Below are 12,719 nucleotides of genomic sequence, written 5' to 3' on the forward strand. Positions count from 1 at the left end.
TTAATATATTCTTAAAATAAATGAAATGAGTACACGAAGACATAAGGAATAAAAAACAGGACTATAAATTTGATTAATAGTGCACACTAGAGACATAATTTACAACATTATAATATTGCATTAGAGTTACAATAGTTTATTAGGCACACGGAAATTAAAAATCTGTAGCTTGCATTTTATTTAATATTCATCAATTCATTTTTTATTCCCTGCGGTTCCCACCAGTGAATTCATTTCCTCCTTGTTTTCGCAAGTTTTAAAATACATGTTTTGTTAAAAATGAATAGAAAGTTTACAGGATTTTAAATTCGAAAATGTAAATAACTCCACCAAGTGTTATAGTTTTAGTACATATAGAAAAAATATTTTTACTTTGAGAGCGCTGCTGAGGAAATTAGATTTTTGGAGTCAACTATGTCCTTACCGGCATTCCGAATACAGATATTACAATACGTTAACCATTTACTCCACAAAAACAGGAACGGGACAATGTGACAAAGTCATATCTAAGAAATAATGTGACAGTGTCAATGACTTATCTATATTATTATAATGTCACATGTGAGATATTTATCATACTGTCACAGGTCGATAAATACGATTTATGGTTTGGTTTTCTTTTTTTTTTTTTTTTTTTTGTTTTTATGTGACTACGGCAAAGCCTCGAGGGCTATCTGCCTAAAAGGAGGGATGTCTTCGCCTTCGTAGAGGACGTTCTACGAGAAACTGGCTCGTACACACGTTACACATTGGGGTAAAACCACGAAAACGCTCATGCAGCCATCCCGTTCCCCGGATTCGAATCTTAGACCGACCTACCAGTGTTCAGCGACTTTACCGCTCGGCCCCAATACGATTTATGTAAGTTACACTTGGTGGTTGAAGATTTAATAAACTTTTGGATGATGTTACTACATTTTTTCTTTAGTTTCCCTCCGTTATTTTCATATCAATTATTTTTCTCTGAAAGCAATATAAAAGTTTAATAGCGATTGAAAGAACAGAAATATTGTGTAATCTGTGAACTATATCGAAAACCTGTAAGGTAAGAAAAACTTCTAACGGAGTTCCAACTTTATAGACCATTGTTCTGCCTCAATAATCATTGAAATTCAATTGTTCCAGTTGCAGAAACATTAGGTATTTTTTGGAAGCAGAAATAGTGAAAATATGCAATGCCTTCGCCGGGAATCGAACCACGGACCTCTGGAATACGCACCCAGCGTGCAGACCACCACACCCCGAATACATGCCAAGAAGGCGGGAGAAATACCTTATATAAATTATCAAGTCTCGATTTTTGGACATGCCACCAGCTCTAGATTTCGATAAACTGTTTTTTCGGAAGATATCGATCTGGATACATCCATTTCGCATTTTTAAAATAATATTTACCTTATCTTCAATGAAAAAAAGTTTAACGTTTATATACAGATGAAATTTTAAGATGAATTTTTGAACCTATAAGGCATCAGTGCACTTGCTACCTTATAAATTAGAGAACAAATTTGCCAAGCTTTGTCAAGGATTTGAACCCAAGCTTAATAAATTGGCATGCGGCAATGCTAACTACCATACTGAACAAAGCGAACGAAGCGGACCATACCCTGAATACGGGCTGCTATAGAATACACTTTCTTTTCTTCTCTCATATGCATTTTTATTGAAATTACCCAAAAAGAACAAACGACAAAGAACATTAACAACAGATCCATTATCTCAAAGATGCCATTTTACTTGCTTCGAGACGCAGGCAATGGAATATTAAACGCCATTAATTCAATTACACACATAAAAACATTTTCAATATGCGCAAAATTATTTTAATTTAAAGCTTCAGCTTTGCAATCGCATGATTGAATTAATTTAACTCTTTGAAACTCCTGCATGCATTGTTTACACTTTTATTCTAACTAACAGTAATCTCCTGGGGCATTTTATGTTTAATGAGTTTTAGTGCTTTAAGAGAAATGCAGGAGTTTTACAAAAAATCCACTTTTTAAAATAAAACAGAATTCATGTACAAATTAATTTATATCAGCATACCTTGATTAATTCAAATTAGAAATCAATTGAAGCGGTGGCAGTTTCTTCGCAACACAAGAGGGAGAAAATTCTTCGAATTAAAATAAATTATTTATTTAAATATATTTCCTAAGGAACTTCATTCGCTCTATCTTTAATTGGTCATATAATGTGAGTTTCAATTAATTTGATTGTATCCTAATCGATCTGAAAATCGCATTCAGCGACCAATATATATTTTTTTTCTTTTTCCTTTTCTTTTTATAGGGGGGGTGGGGTGTGTGTGTGTGTGTGAAATACTCCTAAATTGTCATTTCTTCAAAATGTGAACATCTTTGCCCATATTGTAAATATTTAAGATATATTTTATTTTCATTAAAAAATTAAAACATTAAACGATTAAATTATTTAAATATAAAAATGCAAGAGCTGTGCAATAATTTGAACACTAAAAAACGGCAAAAGTCAACGTCAAAGAAAAATTAGTTTTTTTTTTTTTTTACAATTAAGAATATTCGTAGTCTAAAAAATAAAACAAATACATCTTTAAAAAGATAATTAATTAATTAAACAATTGTTAGTTTAAAAAACATAACAATCAAACTTAATTTAGTAATCAGAAGATGTCAGGAATCAAACTAGAGGAGTTTACCAGTGCCTTTTAATGAAGCATAAAAGTTCAAAGTTTATATAAAAAGGGTATTCAAAAAGGTTACGTACACGATTTATTTTCTAAAAACCTCTTATCAGGTGGGTGGATGGGCCAGGTGGCTGTTTCATTTTTTTAATGCTTCCCATGATTACTAATTTGTTACGAACACATTATGCTTTAATTAGTTATTAATAAAAATTTCATTTTTTAGAAGCAAAATTCACAAAGACATACTTAGTTCACAGATTCAAAGAACGAACAAGAGCTAAAATCATTAATTGCTTAAAGTAGCATTTTCTTTTCTGAAGTTATTCTGTCTCGCCAGCTGCAGAACGGCAAAATCGCTGAACACTTGCAGTTCGACCCGGGGTACAATTACGAAGAGCAGACTGACTGCTTGGGAGTTTTCTTGGTTTTCTCTATATACTATGAGCTAATTTCTCTTGAAATGTCCTAAATAAAGGCATTCTTTTGCTTAGGCAGAAAGATCTCGAATGTTTTCTTATAATCCAAATCTAATAAATTCAATTCTAAAACTTTTTCTTCTCGTCTTGAACCTAAATCGATGACAAACTTGGGGTAAACGTTGAAGAAGTTAATAAATTTATTCACAAATATGTAGGTTAATCTGAAATTTTTGAGATGCGAGCAGACTATAAGTAGTAGAAAAAGTTAACGGTTAGATTTGAAAATATGAAGTACATTAGCCTAGCAGAGTGTTTTTATTGGCCAATCGCAAGTAGTTTAGCGTAGAATAAATTTTAGGCAGAAGGAAAAATGGAGTTGGCGCGAGAACTTTATCGCGCTATGATTTTAACGTGAAGTTAAATAACGAAGAATGCGTTCAACGTCTTTAGTTAGCATTTGGAAATGAAGGTCCATTTCGTGCTACTGTATTCAAATAGTTTGAAGAATTTCATAGAGGTCGCAACTCGCTTCAGGATGAAGAACAGACAAGAAGGCCGTTGTCAGCAGTAATCCAGGATAATGTGTCTGCCATGCGGAAAATGTTAATCAATGATGATCCGCTGCATCTGCCAAACGATATCGAAGGAACTTAAGATTGGATCTTAAAGATTCTAAATATTCCTAAAGATTTGTATATGAAAAAAATTAGCTTGATGTTGGATTCCCCATCATTTAACTAAGCACCAAAAAGAGGAGCGTGAAAAAAAATCAGTAAAAAACTAACCTTTAAATTACTTACAGATGAAACCATTTTTTTTTTTTTTTTTTAGTCCAAAGGGATTTGAATCCCGAAGGACTATTAGTTTCGTTTTGGCATTTTGCGTCGAACTCATAAATGTCGGTTCACTTTTCAAACTGTTGCCACAAAATGTTAGAGTCCTGCATTATATTTGAAGAAATTAAATAATGAAAATCTGCGTAAATGTATGTATATTTCTCACATTGTCATAAAATAACGGTACATAGAGTCATCGAATTTTGAATAACGTAATCCTCCAACGAATATGAGCACGTGGAAGACCAAATTTGAAATTTGAAATTTGTTTTATGATCGATTTCCTATTTTTTAAAACTTTGACGAATTTTTGATTAACAAACTCAAGGATTTCAAAGCGAGCAATGGCAACGTTGTGCAGAAAAAACATTTTTATCTCCAGCGCGTGAGTCTCTGTATCGGAAATTCTAAAGATAGGCTCGTTTTAAAACTATTTTGCGATATTGCTGTTGCACTGGATCTTATGGTTTAAGCGCGAGGAACATGATATTTAATAAAGAAAGGTAACACACAAAATGTTAAAAAACGCCCCTTTGGACGTAATTTAAAATCTGAAACATTTCAGTTTTTTTTTTTTTTTTTTTTTTTTTTTTTTTTTTTTTTTTTTACGAACCAACACTTTAAGAAAGTAAATTATTCGTCTTTGAAAATGACTGCACGCCCACAGTAGTGAAAAGAAAACATGCCATGAAAAAAAGTAATGCACACTATTTTCTTCACAAGTACACGACTGGTCAAAGCCATCAAGCTGGAAGGACAGAAGACAGTCACAGCTAACCGGTACAACACTAAGTATCTTCCAGAAATTTTTCAAGAAATGAATGTTAGAGGACTCATGCTCTACCATGACAATGCACCTCATTACGCCAGGTCGACAGTAGATTGTTTTCTACAAAAACACATCAAAGTGATAGAACATCCACCCTGTTCATCCGATCTAGCTATGTGTGGCTTGGCTATTTTGTAATCTAAAAAACCTCGCGAACATCGTTTTCATTCCAAAGATGAAATCGATGAGCCTACAAATGCATTTTTTTAATTCATTCCAAGAAATGAATGACTTGAGGTATTTAACCATTGGAAAATTCGCCTACAGAAGTGCATTGATGCTGCAGAAGACTATTATAAACACTCCTAAAATTCCATCAGTATAACTTCAAAAACCTACGTGTATCTCAAAATTTCCGAGGTGTCCTCGTATACGCACGAATTTTGGAAGTGAGTGTATGGAAAATTTCAACTCATTAATGCTTAAAGAGTATTTTACTAATTGCAACATTTTCTCTGAAGTGACTATATAAAAAGTTACTCTTATTTTTACAAATAAATAACCTTTGGCACCTTTCGTGTGCATAATAACCAAACGCGTTTTACATTTACTCCACTCGTACTAAATGTGCATATTGAGACAAATAATCGCAAAACTAGTTACGCTATAGAATTCAACGTTCTTCTACCGAATTCAGATATTTTCACGATTATTTGACTTACCTTAAAACCAGGTAAAGTATTAATACAGAAGAAAGAAACGGATATAACAATATTGATGGTATCTACCTTTAAGAGAGCTCCATCGCATCGCAAAAGAGGAAATTTCAATCTTCATTTTACGAGAGGTACCATCCAGTTCAAGCAACTACGTTTAGGGAAAACGCACTCCCTAGAATGGTGAGAGTTCAACAGCGAAATTACGTAGAAGTTTACGAGTTTTCCGGAGAATAAGTGCTCTAGTTGGTCACGTGCTTAAGAGGAAAACTTTCACGAGGAAAGGAAAAGCTGCTGCTTTTTCAAGGTTCGAAAAGGTAGAAAAGATTTCTCAATGATAGAAATTCCAGACTCCTAAGCATTTTCGAGGCTTCGAGTAAGGAATACAAGACGAATGGAAAATTGAATTTTCGTATCTTTTTCTACCTGGCACGTTCCTAGTGAGAGTAGATTTTGAATAGCGACGAATCACTTTCTCGGAGCGGATTTGAAGCCGGATAAATTTTCCGGAGGGAAAAAAGGCAATGCATAGTAACTACTGGCTTAAAAAGTTCTTTCTTATTTTTATTTTTTAGATAAATTGATCATGTTTACACTCAAGGGATCTAAAAAACATCTATAATTTTCAAGCTTATGATATTCAGTTCGGAAGATTTCAGACTACTCAAATGCACTTGCAGTTATATTTTTTTTCCTTCTGCTTGGGGGTTTTGCAATGTAAAACTTTCATATAGGCAGTTTTCTTAATATTTTCAAGATTGTCAAGTAGCTTTCATTCCAGTTTCAGCTTTTTACCAAACACGTCTCAAGGAAAGACACTTTTTCTGCATGCGAGAAATGCAAAACATTGAATAGGATTTCGATTTTAATTCTAGAAATTATTAATTAGTTTCCCCCAAAAAAAGGATACAAATGCAATATTCTGCCATATTTCTTGGTTAATTGACTAGTCGAATTTCTAAATTATTGCACACATTCCAGCAGAATTCTTGTCAAATGTTATTTACAATCTTTGATTCTGCTAAAGTTTCAGTGTTATTTCGCATAATTCAGTAAAATATTTTACGCAAAATACATCTTTTGTTTAATACATTGTTTTGTGACATTTCATTTGAGTTTAGTTAATAGTCTAAGTTTATTTTACACCTTTCTTTTATGTCTCGTTTCGTCACGTACTCGCTCAGTTCAAAGGTTTAGGCAGATTTGATTGGCAAGCGGCAAACTTTAAATCGAGAAGAAGAATGCTAACTGCATGACTTTTCTAACAGATAGAGATGCTTGTTTGTTGTTTCTGACGCTGATCTTTCCTTACACCAGAAAGCCGCTGCTTAAGTAAGATTATTGTCGGACTTTAGCTCAAATTGGTAAGTGAGTTTCTAGTTCGATTTCGGTTGCTTGACATAAGTGTATTATAGCTTTGAGCAGAAACACTAGTATTAGACCCAGATGAAATATAGTTCCAAACAATATGGTGAAAGGTGAAAGAAACTTTTTACTTTACATTTTATTTATATAAACTATGTAACGGAATAAAACAAAGTTAACATTTTACTTTCTTAGCGTGTGTGCTTTCACTATCAATTTAAGCGATAGGCAATAAGTCGCATCATAGCTTTAAGGTTGTGGAGATTCGTTTAATTTATCTAACAGTTAATTTTTATTTTAAAAGCAACTTTACTTTGATTCTAATTTTAACCCACGCTTTCTAGCCAGAATGTTAATAAATTAGCGCGCGTGTATTCAAATGAGACAGGAAGTACTATTTAAGGGAAAGTTAAGGAAGGTGATTTTAGAGCGTATGTTTGCTTGAAGGCCACGTTTCTATTTTGAATTACTAGCGATTATATTTCAGTGGTGCTGAGTGTTTTAGCCATTAAGCTTGTTTACGCCAACTTTTACAACTCAGAGCCTTCCACCGCACTAGATTATCCCGTGAGCCTAGCCGCCTATAAGCTGATCGTTACTTGTTTGAGTTAAGCCAGAAGTGTTGGCTTTTGCGTACGTCCAAGTAAGGCCATATGTTAACTTATGTTAACCGAATAAAGGGTTCTTTAGACACTTCTTTGGACTTCAGGATAATTCTTCACACGGTCTTCCGGGCCTCATTCGTTTATGCTACCCCAAGTCTACAAGACGTTATAAGGTAACATTTTAGGGGTGAATGTTTGGTATTGGTCAGGACCATCTCAACGCATGGCCCCGCTGGGCATTTAACAGGGAACCCCACGAGGATAAGGCCCCGTTCAGACGAGGGCGTAAAGGGCATAAGCGGTAAAAGCCGAGCTCCGTCGCCAAAGGCAACCAGCCACTGCTGTTGCAGAATCTGGTTTAGGGCTCGTGGCATAGGGTTCCAAGATTTCAACTTTACACCGAGTTTGGGATAAGCGTCGACTAATCAGAGCGAAGCTAAAACGAAGCGGCTTTCTTTAGACGATTTCGCTGTCACATCGAAGGCGACGTTTTTTTCAATATGGAACACATCGTATCCGAACGAGTTGTAATCGTATCCGAAAAAAATAATGAGTTGTAATCGTATCCGAACGAAATAAAGAGTTGATCTCGCAAGAAATCTACGACGATGGCATGCATTTTTAATGAGTTTTTCAATTTATATTGAAAAATATGGATGAAACTCGTAAAGCGAAAGTTAAAGGGTACTGTGCTAATCCATTTATATTTCATTTGCGAGAGTGCTAGTCGTAGAGGTCATAGCACACTGGCTTGCCCGAGGAAGGAAAACGCTGCAAAGACGTCAATAAGTCAGAAAAATCCATCAAGGATAATAGCTCCAGTTTCGGAGTGGATGAATACATCGGAGAAGAGTGCATTTCTTATACAAATTATGTACCTTGTTAACAGATTATTAAAGTTTAAACATATACGTATACATCCTATAAGAGTTCCAATTTCTACGAATTTCGTCTAATAGCCGAAGTTCAGATTTTACAAAAACCTAGAAAATTATACTGCCTACGCATAAATGTTTATTATGCCTTTCGGTCAATAAAATTACTGTGGCATGATTGAAGGCATTCTAAAAAGTTCTTTTCGCTACAAGAGTTATTTACGGAGAAAAATCTGCGGAAATTACTAAAAATCTTATTTTTGGCAATCGATTTATGCGAAGTTCTGTAACTGTATAAAGGTTAAAATTGAGATTTCTATTGAGACAGACGAAAGGATAAATTACCCACATTTCAATAATATCTAAGGAATCTTGAACGAAATTCAAGTAAAATACAATCTCACTCTTTTTCTTTTCAGTATGTAAATTATTCGTTTGATATAAAGTCAGTTTTATTTGCTTTATATTCACAATATGTAGATATTCATATGTAATATAGTCATTTTATAAAGGCAATATGTCCAGTTAAGTGCCTAACATTGACGTACCATCAGGCAGTGAAGCTGTTTCAGAAGTAGCTAGACTGAAACTTATATAATTAATGTACCCTTTATGTATGGTTCATGTTGCTTTCACAATATTACCCACAATGCTCAATACATTAAAACGAAAACTCAGATAATTCTATTAAATACCGAACAGTTTTGTTATCACCGTTTTCTTGGTACAGTCATCAGAGGCGTAGCTAGGGTTTTCAGCGCCCGGGGACATCTGAAGATTTTGCGCCCCTCTCTGTGTGCCACGAATGGAAAACACTTCATTCTAAAATTTCGTACCATCTATTTGACGCCCCCTGGATGCTGCGCCCGGGGACAAATGTCCCCCTTTGCCCCACCCTAGCTACGCCACTGACAGTCATAAATAACGTTCAGCAATATAAATTACCGTGTTATACATAATAAAAGATCTCGTAGAATTCGATCATGAATTTTACGAAAAGTACAAGTATATACCTGTTTAATAAGAAAGATAAATTAAATATTGACATATACTGAATTACGTAAATGTGATTTTATTAAGTGTAAAATTAGTATATATGCGACATATTATCTTAAATTTTTCAGTTTTAGACTGCGCATATGACACAAGGTTTCAAGAAGATACTACAAAGTAAAAATAAATGTTGCATAATTCAATGCAATATTTATTTACCATAAAAGCTTATATGTATCCCGCACTGGACTAAAAATATTAGCTTACAAATTCAAAAATAAAGACCTTTTAAAAAAGTAACGGCTGTTGAGAGACAGTAAGGATTTAATCTGAGTAAAAAAACGACTTACCAAGCTTATAGGCGTCAGAATCTGGTCCACAGACATCCTTCACTTCTCGACTTGACCAGCCATTGGGGTAAATGCAACAGCCGGTGGATATCAAGAGAGCTAAAAGGAAAAGAGTAAATATAAACACAACGTGAAATTATATAGGCAAATACTATTCTTTGATGATAAAAAGAGGTGAATCTTTAACATTATGGTAACTTGGCGATTTTTTGGCAAACATTTGGCGACCAACCCTGCTACAGCAACCTGCTAGTTTTGTTTTGGACGCCATTTTGTTTTCACGAAGTAAAGGCATGTTTTTTTTTCTTTTTCTTTTTTTTTTTTTTCTTTCTTTTTTTTTTTTTTTAACTCAACATTTTTTCTAACAATCTGCTAGCCGAATTACGCTTATATTACAACTTTTATGGAACAAAAATGCTTAATCATGACGAAGATCAGGTGAGAAATTGAGAGAAAGTGCAGAATCCCAAACTGCTTGCCGCGTTTTTAACAATTGCACATACACGTCAACCTATTTTCACTTTTAAAAAAAAATCCCAGAATTGCACAAAAATGGCATTGAGCACACTCTTGACTTTATCTACGTACACATCGACCTATTTTCACTTAAAAAGTCAAAGAAAATTGACAAAAATCCAATTCTTCTTACTCTTGTAAAAAGCGCCAAACAAATAAGTGGGCGATTCTGCACTTTAGCAGCGAAATTGTTTCTAAGTGCTTATTAGCTAAAATCACGATCGGAATTTTCCGGAAAATGTCACATTACATGTCTCATGATCTCTCATTTCTCTGAGACAAAATGATTCGAACTGTGTACCTCTCAGATTATTGCTAAAGTCCTAGCTAGTAACCTTTATCGCCTCACTAAAATGTCGCCAAACTACCTGTTAGCATATTCTAAAGATTAGCCGATAAAGAATAAAACAAATACACTTAATAAAGAATTTCCAAAAAAAAAAACGGAAAGACATACATTAATTAACAGCCATGTATTAACGAATTTTAAACCCAAAACAATCGTCAGCTTTTGTCTTGCAACTACCTCCCAAATTTATCGTCAAGAACAATGATTTAAATCTGTAACATGAGACAGTATCCTAAGAAAATTCTCCCGAATTAGTAAATCCATTCTCTGCGACGTTTATAAATAAAAGCATGAAATTTTGTTTTTCTTAATTACAGCAAACATTTTACTAACTGAAGATTACTGGAGAGTTATTTCTTAACTGTTCAATTAAAAAATTCGCAAAAGCATTACACACAATTCAATCATAATATCATGTTTTTTGTTTCTTATAAAACTAAACTGAATGCATAAAGCAGGGGATATGCAAATTCCCTTCAAGTGACAATTAGCAAAATGATCATTTTGACGGAATTCCATTAAAATAAAAACAGATTTCGAAATACGTCAAGCTTTTACACTTGATCTCATACAAAATAGAATATGAACTCTGCTGATTATTAATATACATCTAGCATGTTTCAAGATTGCATTTTGAAATCTGAAACCCTAGAAATACATTTGCTAGCTACTGATGGATATGAGTGTAATGTCTTCGAATACCTAAACGCAGTACAGTCTAACATAGCAGGACAATTTAATTAACTGCTTTACATTACCTACACGTAATCAAGCTTAGGTAACAGATCTACGTGGGGCTTAATGATGATAAACGATACTGCTATGTCTGGCAGTTACTGTAGTAAATGTTCTCTCGCATATGCTGATCTGTAGGATTAGTGAGTTTACATACACTTATTCGCGCTGGCAACGTTCCAGTATATTAGGAATCCTTGAATTCAAGATCGCCCAGAATAATTCGCAAAAGGATATTCGTGATATTCTCATCTCAGTGCAACAACTGAATGGCCATTGATTACATTCAGCTTCACCCAATGGCCTAATTATAAACGCTATAAGTTCGTGACAAATATATTGCCAAGTATCAAAGCACTTTTCTCGCTTGTATTACATATTCAGGGTCGCTTGTATGCGTATTCAGAATTGAGGTTCAAACGAATTCCGCTTTTATTTATGTACGGTCTTCGAATGGAATTAGTGAGAAGCCGTTGGGATGCTTAGCTCGTGTTCATATACGTTAAAAAGAAGCAGACGTAACTTCCTCACTATAGCTGCAGCTATGGTCTTTTATAACAATCTTAGGCTCTATGCATAGCCCCTCTGTGTCAATCAAACGTTCAAAAATCATCTATACGCACGCTTTACTGTGAGAGAAAGTGGGATTACGAAAGGTATGCAAAGACTACTTGCTTCCTTCTCGAAATACAAGTCTGTGTTCTTATACGCGGGCTTTGCAGAATTCAGTGGCAATCATGATCTGCAGAAGACAAACAGCTAAAATAGGAGACAGGTCCTGCAGAGGACAAACAGCAAGATTGTTTGTAATCTAGATTCGATCATATAATAAATACTGCCGCAGGGATTTTCCTATGTACACTACGCAAAAAACGCGGAACTATATCTTCCGTTCTACTGGTCTGATCGACGAAATTCAAACTGCGTTTTTCATGTCTCAAAAGCGCGTCTTAGGATATGTATTAGATTCATATATAGCATTATTCTAATATAGGTACTTAAACTAAACAAAAAATTGGACTTTTTCTGAAATGGCATGCCTATTTCTTTTTTTCCCCATATTTCGATTTTACGACTCAAATTATGCCAAACTGCCAAGTTTTGAAAAAATCGCACGAGTAGTTTCTAAACAAATTAGCTCTCAAAATTTTAGCTCTTCGGTGTTAATTGAATTTGATATATGTTTGTTAATATCTCTTTTTTTATTAAACTTAATTTATTCTTCCTTTCACATTTCGAAATTTAGGTTCATTCCAAATAACCCCCCCCCCTTTTCTTGTTATTTATTTTTAAAATTTGTATTTTTTAATAATTTTTATAAATTTTTCGAAAAAAATTTTGAATTATATATAACCTATAAAAAATTTAACATTATCCTAAAGTAGATGTCTTTCGAGGCACACCTGCAAAAAATTAGTTCTTTATTCAAATTTTTCTGAGATACACATGAATTTACATATTGGCGCGTTTCGAAATTTGGCATATTTGTTATAAGCGATACCTTTCGTAATCCCACTTTCTCTCAC

At 34.0% G+C, this 12,719-nt stretch overlaps 1 protein-coding gene across 1 annotated transcript in view; it reads right to left on the reverse strand.

Annotated features, from left to right (window-relative positions):
• The window catches only part of LOC118190391 (LHFPL tetraspan subfamily member 6 protein-like), a 513,573-nt gene that overhangs the window by 98,849 nt on the left and 402,005 nt on the right, over window positions 1-12,719 (reverse strand). Inside the window, exon 2 of the mRNA XM_085816028.1 lies at window positions 9,594-9,692. Within this exon, the coding sequence (XP_085672154.1) occupies window positions 9,594-9,692 (99 nt within the window). The remainder of the gene's footprint in view (window positions 1-9,593; window positions 9,693-12,719) is intronic.

Source organism: Stegodyphus dumicola, chromosome 4, assembly GCF_044657685.1.
Source record: "Stegodyphus dumicola isolate Sdum_Otavi_A_Nest chromosome 4, ASM4465768v1".
Classification (NCBI taxonomy): Eukaryota; Metazoa; Arthropoda; class Arachnida; order Araneae; family Eresidae; genus Stegodyphus; species Stegodyphus dumicola.